This window comes from Gouania willdenowi, chromosome 8 (assembly GCF_900634775.1).
Source record: "Gouania willdenowi chromosome 8, fGouWil2.1, whole genome shotgun sequence".
In the NCBI taxonomy this organism is placed as follows: domain Eukaryota; kingdom Metazoa; phylum Chordata; class Actinopteri; order Blenniiformes; family Gobiesocidae; genus Gouania; species Gouania willdenowi.
In genome coordinates, this window is record NC_041051.1 from 24,526,280 (window position 1) to 24,540,762 (window position 14,483).

General features: G+C 39.0%; 2 protein-coding genes and 1 long non-coding RNA gene across 4 annotated transcripts in view; 1 reads left to right on the forward strand and 2 right to left on the reverse strand.

The window, feature by feature from the left end:
• Positions 1–213: 213 nt before the first annotated feature.
• On the reverse strand, positions 214–2,066 carry hexim1 (HEXIM P-TEFb complex subunit 1). The gene has a single exon (XM_028456273.1). The coding sequence runs from the start codon at positions 1,707–1,709 to the stop codon at positions 675–677; it is 1,035 nt and encodes a 344-aa protein (XP_028312074.1). The 5' UTR covers positions 1,710–2,066; the 3' UTR covers positions 214–674.
• A 4,104-nt stretch (positions 2,067–6,170) lies between these two features.
• Positions 6,171–13,571, reverse strand: LOC114467882 (uncharacterized). The gene is made up of 2 exons (XR_003674588.1): positions 13,190–13,571; positions 6,171–7,181 (listed from the first exon to the last, which is right to left on the reverse strand). It is a non-coding gene; the product is annotated as an uncharacterized LOC114467882 (long non-coding RNA).
• plcd3a (phospholipase C, delta 3a) overlaps positions 6,372–14,483 on the forward strand; it is a 34,431-nt gene continuing 26,319 nt past the window's right edge. The window contains exon 1 of one of the 2 annotated variants that reach the window (XM_028454381.1): positions 6,372–7,185. In XM_028454381.1, the coding sequence (XP_028310182.1) occupies positions 7,095–7,185 (91 nt within the window). In that variant the 5' untranslated portion in view covers positions 6,372–7,094. The remainder of the gene's footprint in view (positions 7,186–14,483) is intronic. The other variant, XM_028454382.1, reaches the window with a different exon arrangement.

A 14,483-nucleotide genomic window follows, 5' to 3' on the forward strand; every position in this document is an offset into this window, starting at 1 on the left:
AACAAAATGAAAGCATGATTTAACATCCCCTCCCCCTCCCCCTCCCTTCAGCCATGGCTTCTCTGACTTCTTCCTTTTCACTGAACGTTCATGTCCACAAACCCAACCAGAGTCATTTATTAATTATTGACACAGACACGTCTGTCTAATGTACATTACATTAGTGACCACGAGGGACTGTGATAAGGAAGGCTTTACACGTGACAGCTTTTGATTAGACTTTTAGTTTTATTTAAACGGATGTCATCATCATCATCATCATCATCATCACAGCGGTTAAAAGTGACACTCAGGAGTCAATCTGCAAAACGGTGAAGCACGTCAGATGTCATGTATGGAACACAGGAGGATTTTATTTTTATTTTTTTTTTTACTTTAAATGAAAATGATGTGGAAGAGTGCAAGTTGAACACAAAAATAACTTCTTATTTTTCTGCTGTTGTCAAAGACTTTATCGTCATAAAAATAATCAGTTTTAAAATATTACTTTTTTTTCCTGGATATTTAAAAAAAGAAAAATGAACAGGCTGTTTGTTAAAGTCCAAATACGAAACACAAACATTGCAGGAAATAGTGTCCAACAGACAGAGTGATTATAGAAAACTGAAAAGCACTAGTCCATTAACATTTACCTTTTAATCCCCACTTTTGCCCTGGTGTCCTGACCCAGTCCTTCAGACGGACTGCTCCTTGGAGCTCTGCAGGAGCAGCTCCGTGTTCTGGGCTCTCAGCTTTTCCAGTTCTCGCTCCATCTCCTGGAGGCGGAGCAGGGAGCTCTCCACGGTCACACCCCCGGGCTCCACGGCGCGTCTCAGGCGGTTGTTCTCCTCCTCCAGCCGGGACATGCACTTCTCCAGCTCCAGGTATTCCTGCACCAGCTCCTGTTTGGTCATGTTCTGTAGGCTCTCGACGTGGTACATCTCGTACGTCTCAGAAAAGTCTCTCTGGAGAAACTCTCCGCCTGCGTTCCCGGGCCGCCCGATGCCGTCGCTGCCTCCTCCGCTGCCCCCGTCGTCGTCCTCCTCCTCGTTCTCACAGAGCTCCTCCTCGCTGCCGGTGTCCTCCAGCCGACCACCGACTCCGAGAACGCGCCGGGGGGTCTGAGTATTGAGGTCGGGCTCCTCTCGGTCGTGTTCGTCCATCAGGAACTGGGTGGTGTTGTAAGGGGCCACGGGGAGGCCCTTGGCGAACATCTCCTCTCTGACCCGTGAAGCCCTGGCTGTCTCTCTCTCCTCCAGGGCTTTCTTCTCCTCCCACGAAAGTTTGTTGTAGGGCTTCCAGTGGCGCTTCTTCTTGGAGGTCCTGCGACGGTGCCTTTTCTTGCCCAGACGCGTATCCAGACCCGTGTCGGAGTCCACATGCAGACTCTGGTCCTTCACGGGGTTCAGGGTGTCATGCAGTGGCTTGTCTTCACCGTTGTTGCCCGGCGAGACTCTGTCGCCTCCTCTCCGCTGGTTCCCTGCAGCAGATGACGGGCACACCTCCTTCTGCCCTCTTTTCATCTGCCAGAACTTGTGTGTGTTGATGTCCGGGCAGCTCCCTGCCTGCCGCTGCCACTGCTTGGGCTCTCTCTGGCGCCCCCTGCCGCCTCCGTCCGGTCCTGCATGGTTCCTGGCCGGGTGATGCTCCACAGCGTCCCCGCCGCTCCCACCTGATGGGCTGCCTGAAGTTTTCAGGTGATGGCTCTGTCGCTCCACTGGCTCTGTCATCTTTTTTTTTTTTTTAAAAATCCTCACACGACTTCACTCTAGCACATGTTTAAACGATCGTCATGCTCTGGACACAAGAGTTATTAAGTCTTTTCAAAAAAGGCGTTAAAGTCCTTAAAACGAAGTGCTACCCAGTCCCCAAAATACGTTCGAAAACGGATATAAAGTTTAAAAACAAAGCCACTTAAAATAAAAGTTGACTTCCTAATAGTAAACACTTGTTACTACTCTCAGGACTTGTCAGAGCAACTGTCGCTAACTACCATTAACTGTTTCGGTGCTGTGAGGTACGTCGCTCTCTCGGAGTGCGTGTTTCGCCGTCACAACAATGTCCAGTGTGCTGCTGAGAGAGAAGGAGTTGGGCTTTATATAGCAGCTCCGCCTCCCTCCATGCGCATGCTGCTTCTTAGTGCTCGAGGAGGATTGTGGGAGATGTGGTTTTAGGAGTAGCAGCAGACGAGCGTAGGCCGTCAGACTAAACTACATAGACCACAAGTCGGCAGTAATTGATGAATCGTCGAACCAATCAAAAAGCGCGATCTTCACCAAGGTAAAACCCGCCTCCCCTCTTGTGGATTGGACAAGAGAGTAATGTTGCTGTTGCTAAGCTTAACGTTTTTTTTGATTGGACAGTTTAGCTTTCAATCAAATAGGCGTAATCCACACTAAGTAAGCAGTCCCGGGCATTTGTTACGGGCGCTACCATTAAAAAACGAGGGGCAGTAGGATGTTAGTAATGGTTTAGAAACCCCTTTACAACAATACAGAGTAAGATTTTACACAAAAAATAACGATTGAGTCTTAAATTTAATCCGATGTTACAGGATAAATTGCTTAGAATAGGTATCCAGACTAAAATCGTAATCAAAGATTTAGTGGAAACCTCCTTAATTTGAATATAAATGTAGAAAACCTCCCACCGTAATCTAGTCCGTTGTCTGTTTTTACTTTAGAACATTAACAAATGCAACCTTCCTTTGAAATAAAATATTTTAAATGCATATTTCTAATAAAGTACGTTGTTTGGGGATAAAATTGAGCGTTATTAGTGGCAGACTCGTTCTTGTGTGTCGAGCGGAGTGATACAACATGGGAGCAGGGACTCGGTGTGGTTCAGAAACAGCGTAAACAAACGACATTTATTGTGAAGCCGCCGCAGCGATCGCATCATGAGTCTTTCGCTTGTTGAGAGGGTGGGTCAGGCGACCTCAAACTTGCTCAATATTCTCGTTGCCAGCGAACGGAGCGGTCTAGACCTGGTTTAAACCTCGCCTGCGCGGCCCACGCTCTGACAACGGAGTGTTATATGTGTTTTCACTCGTTTGGTCTCAACGGCTGGAAGCTAAGCTAAGCTAGCCAGCTAGCTGACGTTAGCCCGTGACCGCTAATACGAGGTGTCGCCTCCAAACTGTAACACCGCATCATTCAATAAATGTTAAGTCACAAACCCTTTAATAAAGCTAATGTCTGAGGACTACAACGGATACGAAGCTATCTTTCAGTCTTGTATAAAACGGCGAATAATGTCACTGGGGTTGGCTGACGCTCGTCTTCACACTGGTGCTTCTGCATCGACAAACATTAATAAACTTTAAATACGTAATATTATCTTATCTCAAGAATAATGTACACTATTTGTCAGTCGATTAAACTGCAGTAAACATACTGAAGACGGACAACTACGACCGAATTAATAGCTAACCTGCTAACTAGGCCAACGTGTTCATACGGGCTTGGTCTAATCCCTGAACTGTAATGGATACTGAGCTGGTTCCCCATTTTAGGTTTTTCGTAAATATCCTACTTCGTAACCCCGCATGGGTCCATTTATTACCGCACTGGATCTGTATACACCATAATGTGAAAACATAAGCCTGGTTTTTATCATTTTTCTTCCGGGACCTTCGGTTAACTAACACAAATCCAGGAAATAGACTGCGCCTGATCTCATAAAGCACCGAGGTTTTTTTTTTTTTTTTTTTTTTTTTTTTTTAAATATAGTTAACTGTTGGGTCGTAAATGCTAGTTTTAGGTTTACTGCTGAAGTGCATGTGTGCACACGGTCTGTAACTTCTCTCAGCGGACTGTCATCGACATGTAAACATAAGTTAGATTTAGATTTTGAAATAAAGATCAATATAGTATTTTTCTTTCTTTCTTTTTTACCTCGTACTTTTTTACTGTATATTGTTCATTTGCACAGATAAACTGAATGAATAGTAATTACAACATTGTTTTTTTGGAGCTGTGTATTCATAGTTGGTTTCTTCATTGTTTATAACAATGTGTTTGCATTGAAAGAAGTGGATCATTTAAAGTGAGGCCTTTTCATGGAATAGTATGCTTCCTCATAGTGTTGCCTTTACAGAGTGATGTGTCTAAAGCCTTCATACAACACAGGGACTAGTGTGACTATGTAATAAATACAGAGTTTCAACACAATCTGAACTGGGGAGTTATAGTATATATGAAGAAGAGGCTGATGTGTTCAGTTATTGCGGAAACTAATGGCCGTGGAAGAATTGGGTAATAATCATTCAGGGATGTGTTCATCTTCTCGATGAAACCACACAACTGCTCCTGCATAGATCACAGCTAGTGAGGATTAGTAAACATGAGTTAATCTCTCAATCTAACATGGTCGTCAGAGAGGGGACACAACAGAAGGATAAGCCATACATGAATATATGAGAAACCCAATGTGAGCAAGTAAAGATGCACCCATTGCTGTTGGTGTATTGATACACGCAGCTCTTAGATTGGGTTCTAGGTCAGATAATCTCACATTTTCTGTGTTTTATATGATAGATGAGATCCTTCCTCTGGGCTCCAGGCTCCTCTGTTGGTTCTAACTCCATTACTAAGGCCTGATTAGGTTTCAGACCGTGTTTGGCCTCCATGTGCAGGATGCTGGGTAGAAAACACACGAGGGCTGTGGATGATGATGAATCTGGCATGACAGAAGTGATTGTTGTTGAAAAACTAGCAGTTCTTTCTTTTGACCAAAAGGGGGCGCTGCTTCCCCAATTAAACTCAACGGGAAGTTGTTTTCATGATGTTATTTTAAGTCTACTAGGAAATACATTCGCTCCTGTTGTGGCTCGTGTTTATGATGTGTCCATTATGTAAAGGTTTCTTTTTCCTACATTTACCCAGCGTCACATTATCAACAATTGTGTCACTATTTAGAATAATGAGCAATGTGAACTTTAATACAGGGAAGAACAAATGGTTTGTGTTGTTAACGTGTATTTTCCGAGTCATTTCGTGTGTGTGGTTTTTTTTTTTTTTCTCCTGTTATTGTGAGTACTTTGTTGTTGTTTGTGTCTACTTTTAGTCCTGTGGTATGTTTTTAGAATCCGTTTTGGGATTTTGTTGTCATTTTGTGTATTTTTGGAGCTATTTCTATGTACATTTCTCATTGTTTTGTGTATTATTTGTTCTTTATCGTGTTTTTGCAAAAAAATTTGCCTTTGTTGTCCTTTCTGTATGTGTGTGTTTTTTTATTAGGTGTATTTTGTTGTCTTTTGGTGTATTTTTAGAGTCGTTTTGTATATTTTTTGGTTATTGTGAGGACTTTTATTGTTCATGTATTATTCTCTTTTTTTTTTTTAGTCCTGTGGTGTGTTTTTAGGATCGGTTTTGGGATTTTGTTGTCATTCTGTGTAATTTTGGAGTTACTTTTTTTATGTACATTTCTCGTTGTTTTGTATATTATTTGTTCTTTAGTGTGTTATTGCAATATTTTTTTGCCTATTGTTGTTCTTTGTGTGTGTTTTTTTAAATTATGTGTATTTTGTTGTCTTTTTGTGTATTTTTAGAGTCGTTTTGTATATTTTTTGGTTATTGTGAGGACTTTAGTTGTTCATGTATTTTTTTTTTTAGTTTTTTGTTGTGTTTTTAAGATCCCTTTTGGGATTTTGTTGTCATTCTGTGTAATTTTGGAGTTACTTTTTTATGTACATTTCTCGTTGTTTTGTATATTATTTGTTCTTTAGTGTGTTATTGCAATATTTTTTTGCCTATTGTTGTCCTTTGTGTGTGTTTTTTTAAATTTTGTGTATTTTGTTCTCTTTTTGTGTATTTTTAGAGTCGTTTTGTATATTTTTTGGTTATTGTGAGGACTTTAGTTGTTCATGTATTTTTTTTTTTAGTTCTTTGTTGTGTTTTTAAGATCCCTTTTGGGATTTTGTTGTCATTCTGTGTAATTTTGGAATCATTCTGTGTATTTGTCTCCTATTTTTTAAATGTACATTTCTTGTTGGCTTGTGTATTTTTTAGTTCTTCAGTGTGTTTTTGTTATAATGTTTTGCCTTTTGTTGTCCTTTTTGTGTATATTTTCGTTACGTGTGTATTTTATGGGTTATTGGAGTCATTTTCTGTATTTTTCCTCAATCTTTTATGTACATTTCTTGTTGTCTTGTGTATTTTTAGTTCTTTAGTGTATTTTTTCCCCTTTTCTTGTCCTTTTTGTATTTTTTTTTTTTTTAGTTGTGTGTTGTGTTGTCATTTTGTGTGTTATTGGAGATATATTGTGTATCTTCAGAGTTACTTGTCTGTTATTTGTGTACTTTTGTTGTTGTTTTGTATGTTTTATTGTGCTTTTAGGATCTCCTGTGTGTTTTGGTATCACTTTGTTGTCCTTTTGTGTGGTTTGGGAGTGTTTTTGTGCAGTGTTTTCAGAAACCTGTGTCTGGATTAACCTAAGGAACTTAATTCCTGACTCTCCCAAGTGCAAACAAATCGAGTGAAGTGCACTACTCCACATGCACAGCAGAGAGCAGGAGGGACCTGCTGCACTAAGTGAAGTGCTGTGTGTTTGCTGACCACACAGACCAACAGTTGTCAACATTCTGCATAAGTCTCCTCACTGTGTCCAGGCTCAGTTTAAATGTATTCTAAGAAGTTCCACATGTACAGTATCTGCTGCCCTTATATGCACAAAAACACCTTAACATGTAGTATTTCTGTATAAAGTATTAAGTAAATTACAAATGTAATGAAAATTACAATCAGGAAGACCTTTGAAAAGTATACATACACTTCAATTAGCCCACTATTTTATTTAGTGCCAAATATGGTGAGTTCCACAAGTTAATATTTGACTTTTTGCGGGTTTAGGGGTTGAACAGCACACACACACACACACACACACACACACACACACACACACACACACACACACACACACACACACACACACACACACACACACACACACACACACAGGAGGTCTAAGTTTGGAGTCATGGCTGCTGGGAGGGACTTGGTTCTTGAAACTCACAGGATGGGTGGGTGGTTTTTTTGGGAGGGGGGCATCCCAGTTCACCTGCACCCTCAGACTGGGGGAAAGTGCTGGTTGTGATCGGCCGGGCTCCAGTGGTCATGTTGGGCAGCGGAAAGCAGGCGGGAAGCAGTCCGAAGGAGGGCCGAGGGAGAGCGGCCAGCAAGCCGGCAGACCCCGTTAGGAGACTGGGTAAGAAAAAAGAGCCACTTTCACAAATTTCACCTTTATTCCAGTCCAATACTACTTAGTTTTATCAGCGCTGCAACTTGAGTCCCTTTGATTACGTTCATTTTATCCGTTTTGTATTACGTTTCCATCACGTGCGCAAGTATTTTTCATAATCAATTAATGTCACTATTAATGATATGTAATCAATCCCTCATCTTGACAATATCCAACATTTTGTTTTCAATTTTGACCGTTTGACAGGAGATTAGAAGTTACCTCATGTCTTTGATGCAGAATAAATCAGAAAAAAGTCCTTCTGACCTCCTTCTTAAGCCCCGCCCCCTGCGGTTGGAGTGACACCAACACTAGTACTTTATGATCAGCCCACATTTACCTTTCCAGCCTCAACATGAATGTTGGAAGGTTATTCAGTCTTCTTATTACATTGCGTTTCCAGTTTTAAACTGGTTTTTATGAGAGAAATCAGGCGTTTTAGTCAATTAGTCATTGTGTCATTCGATTTCATTTTTACTAACTAGTACCAGTCGGAAGTATGTATTCATATAGTGGGAGGAGCTTAAGTAGAGTTGTCAATTATGGGCAAAAAAAGTTTGTGCATTTCTGTTGTCATTTTGAGTATTTTTTGTATAATTATTGTTTTTTGTTGCCATTGTAGTGTGATTCTGGAGTCATTTTTGTATCTTTTTTATTGCAGTTTCATGCATTTCTGTTGTCATTTTGTGTATTTTTTGTATAAATAATCATTTTTGTGTATTTTGAGTCATTTTCATATTTTTGTTGTTGTTTGGTGTATTTTTTTTTGTAATGTATGTTTTTTAGAGTCATTTTGTGTGTTTTTGGATCCTTTTTGTATATTTTTGTGCATTTCTGTTGTCGTTTTGTGTAAATATTGTTTAGTTTTTTGTTTTATTTTACTCATTCAGTATAGTTTTTATTATAAATACCTTATGTGCGGTGAGGGCGTGTTTTGTGTGTGTGTGTGTGTGTGGGAGAAATTCACTCCACAAACACACACACGCAGACCTTTCTTGCATTATAGATAAATACTGTATATAGATAGATAGATTTTTCTTCCATTTTCAGCTTCCAATATCTCAGGAACTACATCACATTGGAAACTGACATTTTGTAAAGTAATACAGTTCCACCCACTCTCTCAGAATACACAAAACAATCTGCTATACATCATATCTGGTGGACATGCCAGACCCACAAATTTGTTAAAAAGTTTGTCGTGTTTCAGGCTCGAACATGTTCAGGCCTTCAGTAAACAACTTTTATTATGCCTCAGCTCCCTGTAATTTAATCAGCTTTGAGCTACGAACATAGACTGTTCAAGTCATTAGTCAGATATACTGACTAATGATTGGTTCGTGGGTGACAGTCTCTTGAAATACTAAAAAATACTTTCTTTACTGTTTTCATTGGCCCATGACTGCATGTGAGAATGTAAGAAAAAATCTGATCTCTGTAGCTTGTAGCTTGTCTCTTTAACCTTATTAGCCTAACCCTGAAAATGTGTTGAAATGATATTAAGTGACTCCATAGTGGGTATGTACTGTAAATTGTTGGCAGTAGCGTCACACAGCTGAAACCAGTGTTTATTTTGGTCATAGTTTTTGTCAGCCTGATTTGTTAAAAATACAATAACGAGAATATGACTGATTAAAAAAAACCAAGTCAACGAAAACAAGATCAAAATATATTGATATTTGCGTCAACTAATAGACTCGATGAAATCCAATCAGAACTCGTGATCATCTTATCTTACGTATTGATCACATCAAATCTGTCTGTGTGTGTGTTTGCAAAATGAATACCATTCAATATAAGGACGATAAATGAAAATTGAATCTTAAAAAAAATATGGACCAAAATCATATTTTGATATTTTTTCTCAAAATGACGTTATACAATATTAATCTTGATATTTTTAACTCAATGAAGTCTTACCAGAAAGACAGTTCTGGGTTAAATTTGCTGATGCCAAATGCCACACAGGCATATTTACTAACAAACACCTGCACAATATGTGCCACTTTTTTAGGGGAAGGTCTGGGTAACAAAATAAGCTATAAAAGATATGTCCCAGAATTTCAGAAATATGGAAAAATTGTCAAGAAGGACACTGTTTGACTGTACTCATCAATCTATAAAAATAATAAATACTTGTATGATGTGATTTGTACTGAGTGATTGTATAAGTAAAACCAAGTAAAAAAAAAAAAAAAGACATATCTCGATATAGGCGTTATTGGCATTTTCTATATTGCCAAAATAAAAAACTTGATATATCTTGAATCTCGATATATTGCCCAGCTCTACTACCTGTTGTGCTGTATATTTTAGTCGACTAAAACTAGACCATAACTGAAATAGTCCTGATGACTAAATTTTGACTAAAATGAAGTTGCATTTTAGTCAAAAGACTATGACAAAAGCTAAAATTTGCTGTCAGAATGAACACTGGCTGAAACTGAGTGTGCGTAGGTGTACTGGAGGCTTTTGTGTGCTAAAGATAAGCTGAGTCATGGTTCGGGATCCTCTCCATTCCCAGCCCATCCCACTCCCTCTCCTGAACCGCTGCCTGAACCGCTGCCAACACTTTGTTATTGCCTCTTCATCCACTCACTGCTTGGGAACTGTCACACCTCCACCACAAATAAATCCCTGCTGTGCAGCTACAAAACACCTGCTACAATCGTACATGCTGTAAACACCAGGTTTATGCTGATGCTGGTACGCTGGACGAAGAAAGAATAGTCCCAAATAAACAACTACACAGTCACATACTGCTGCATTATAGACTCTGCCTTTCTCCCAATCACTGGTTCACATGTTTAATGAGTTTTATTTAAGGCAGTGGCTATTCGTACAGTTGTCGTATCAATATACCGACATTCTATCCGTATGCAGCGCTCCTCATTGGGCAGTTTAGGTCACGTAATAGGTCAGTCATTGGCCAGTTTAGGTCACATGACTAAGACTAAACCTAACCCTAAACATTGTTGTGATATAGGGTTATAACCTAACCCTAACCCTAACCCTAACCCTAAGAATTGTTGAGATATAGGGTTATAACCTAACCCTAACCCTAAACCTAACCCTTACCCTAAAAATTGTTGCGATATAGGGTTATAACCTAACCCTAATCCTAACCCCTAACCCCTAAGACGCTACGTACGTGTACTTTGCTAAACGTACCAATAGCACCATGGGTTGTCCGTACGGCAACCGTACGAATAGACACTTTCTTTATTTAATGTGAGGAACCAAACTCTCCAAGGCCTTGAACGCTTCTGTAAATGACAACATGGAGAACAGTACTGACAGTGATGAGTAGAGTCTATGTCTCCTACATATGGCAGTTGCACCTTTGTTGAAAAAATATCTGCACACGCACCAAAGAAGTATGATGGCTGTCTTTATATGAATCACCACTAAGATGAACTTTTACCTCACAGCAGTATCTGGACTCCTTTTTGTTTGTGCACTAATGATTTATTAGGGACTCATGGGCTCTCCATGCTTCAGTACATTTATTTCTTAAACTCTTGATACAAAACACACTCTTGCGTTACTGCTGTTTGACTTGTGAAATCATATCTTGCCATCTGAAAACGTTATAAGCTAGGCCACTGCTAGCACTTTATTTAAGAGTCCAATGCACTAAGGTTGAATTTTAAAGTTGGTTTGTCATTATAAATCAGTGTGGTGGCCTTAGAACCAGCCTTACTAATTGTCGAAGGAAAAGGCACACAGTTTTATTGTCTGTATATGGGAAAGAATGGACTTCAGAGGTTTCGTGTCATGAAGTGTCACAGGATTACTCAGAATTCTCTGATTAAAGACTTGTCGCTGTGAGGTCTTCTGTGCAGATCTGCACATAAATTGGCCTGGGAAAAAAGGGATTTGTCAGGTTTGGAGAATGTGTGTTTGAATTCATCATTCCAAGCTCAGGAGGAGGTTGGGCTTGTTTTCCAAGGAATTCTGATAGAGGAGTATGATAACTTCAGGTTCTGCTCTTACATTCATGTGAATTAGTGACAATATTTACACAGACAGAAGTTTTACACAATCACATTTGGTGTTTCATCTTCATCATCATGAGTTTCATCCTGAAATCACTCTGTGTAATGCAACTTCATGCAAAGGATGTGATCTGTTATAAATTGTAGTTTTGTCGACCAGAGCCTTGTTGCTAACGCACAGGTCAAAGAGAATCTGTGATTGTCTGTATTAAATAGAGGTGTCCCGATCCAATATTCATATCGGATATTGGTCCGATATCAGCCAGAAAATTAATATCGTATTTTATCGGACTGCATTTAAAATTCCCGATATAAGCTCTCTGATAAAATTTCCGCTCCAGCACTCCAACAAAGTAACCCACTGTTGCTGACTATTGTTCTCTGTTTGATCAAGCCTTTTCTAACATTCCACACTCCAAAATAAGTAATAAAAGTATGTATAATTTGTGCTGATATTGTATCGTATCAATATCGGTATTGGCCGACACACAAGGCTGCAATATCGGTATCATATCGGAAGTGAAACAGTTGTATCGGGACATCCCTAGTATTAAAGTAGGTTTTCTAGAGAAACTAGAGGGATTAACTCATCCCATACACAGTACAGTAAGGGGGATGAAAATTGATGAATTGGTAATTTATTATTGAAAATTATGAATTTATTCTTAAATATTCAAAGATAGATTTTTTCTTTTTTTTTTTTTTTTTTTAGATTTTTCAACAATCAACGCTTGTATTGAATCGAGACTTCAGTCAAACCAAGAAATATAATAACTATCCCTAAACAGTATGTGTAATAAACAGAATTATTGTATTACCTTCACCAAGGAGGTAATCAAATTTTATATATATACTGTATATGTTTTTTTTTAATTTGTTTGTTTGTCAGTTAGCAAGATGACGCCAAAAGTACTTCACAAATTTTGACGAAATATTACCCAGACAAAGACCTTACACCATAGAAGATTCCATTAAACTTTGGAGGAGATCTGGATCAATATACTGATTCTGAATCAGATTCATCGGTGAAATTTAAAAAATTAACATCTCAGTTTATAACTGACTATGAAGTTTGACTCGGTTATGTCGGGTCGGTTACTCTATTACATTTTGTCCCATTTCATTGTGATTCATTGAAAAAATGTGGGTGTCCATACATTGTAAGCTGCTGTATGATTATTAATGGGGATATAAAGTGTGAATGATCCTGGTACTATGATCAGGATCACTGATCCAGATCCAACTGACAATGTCTGGAAAAGAGGAGATTTACGCTCAGTGTTCTCATTGTAACTATGACTACATCTCAATTAAAATAATAATAAAAAAAAGATTCACAATGTATCACAATTTCTTTTTGTGTCATATTAAGTGTGAATATTTCTTTCCAGAATCTTTACATATATATGAACAGTGTCAGGTGATGAGTGTGCGCACAGGAGAAGGAAGCGACAGAGGGGAGGCGTGGTCAGCATGAGACATGATGGCATCTGATTGGTTCTTGCCAATCAGTCTGAATGGCAGGGATTGGTCAGAGTTTTTACAGAATGGCAGCAGCTACAGAGGTCCGACACTTTTTATTCTTTTTTCTGGAAATACGTATAATGTATGACTACTCTGAGGATGAAGGGAATATTTCACTCAGTATGACACAAAAATTGCAAATTCTAACTTTAATGCCATGTCTCACCCCCTCACACAAACTTGTCGCTTTAAAATTACAAAAAAAAAAATGGACGGATACTATGGCAACGATTATTAGTGTTTCACTGTATTATTGTGACGCTTTTTGTGAATTGAAGTCATTACCTGGAGCCCACAGACCGCTTTTTAACCCACAGGTCATATATTTGACACCAGGGTGTTAATGTGGCTGTATATAATGTACACCCTGCAATATGTTATGTTACGTATGAGAACATGCATGGATTAACTTGCTGGCTCACGTGTCTGTCTGTAGGTGGATTACTTACTTTTCTCTGTGAAATGTGAGTCTTATCCACAGACTGTTTTGATGCACAGCTCAGTGTCGTCCCAAAAATTATTGGCAGTAAAAAGGAATTTTCCAAACTCTTTTTTTTTTGTCTCCCCTGTTCCCTTTTTCTTTTGTGCTAATCTGTCGCCAGATTTGGCAACTGACAGTCACGGCATCAAGCAATGTCTCAAGTCAGCGCCTCTCATCAAGCTGTGATCTTGTCTTTGAAACGAGACCTAAATTGGACTTCGTATTCCCACTTGCAGACTGGCTCCCCCCTACTTGTTCCCTGACGCACCACCCAGTGACAGCTGTGGGCCAATGTTTGAAAAGTTTAATTGGTTACTGCCCCGTATCGTATCTACAGCACTCTATTTTGTGTATCTATGAGCAAGTGTTGAGTCTGGATCTCGTGTCAGTTGTTATGTTGAGGGAAATGTGATCGTGTCCCAGGAGGAGCTGGTATGCTGCAGACACTCTCTACCTCTGACCAACTGGAAGAACTATTCAGCTGTTTGGATCCCGTTCACAGCCAGGAAGTCTCTTTGCTGTTTTTGGGTTAAAGACAAATGTGCAGAGGTGTAAAGCAGTGGTTCTCAAACCTTTTTGGCTCAAGTACCCCTTACTCTTATTTCTGAATCCAAGTACCCCCTTTGTCCGACTACAACATTTTGCTTTGAAAAAACAACGATAGAGCATAATGATGGAATGAACGAGTGATAAAACACATTTGAAAGAAACTCATTTAGTAAATAAGTGAATGAAACAGTATTTAGTGCCTCCTGAATTGATTTATTTCTAAAGTTTATTTTATTAAAGGTCATCTCCTTCCTGATGTGAGACCAAGACTGACCCTTGTATTTTCAGTTTATGTTCTAATCAAGATCATTTCTATCTTCGTTTTGTGTGTTTTTGGTGTCAATTTGTGTATTTTGTTGTTGTTTGTGTGTTCTTTTTATTTTTCAGTATATTTTTCTCTTATTTGGTGTATTTTTGTTCTTGTTTTTGTGCGTTGTTGGTATTATCTATTTAAATGATTCTTTCTGTGTGTTTCTGGTGTCGTTTCTTATGTTGTTTTGTATGTTATTTTTGTGTCTTTTGTCGTGATCTTTTGTGTTTTTCTCTCATTTAGCAGGTCTTTGTTGTTGTTTTGTGTGTTGGTCTACTTCACTTTGTCAAGTAGGTCCTCTTTAAGTGATTTCTAGATTGAGAACAGGTGTGCAGTAATGGGTGGGTGGGGCTACAGGAAAAAAAAAGCTCAGGTGTGATCAACCACAGTTACGTTTTAACAG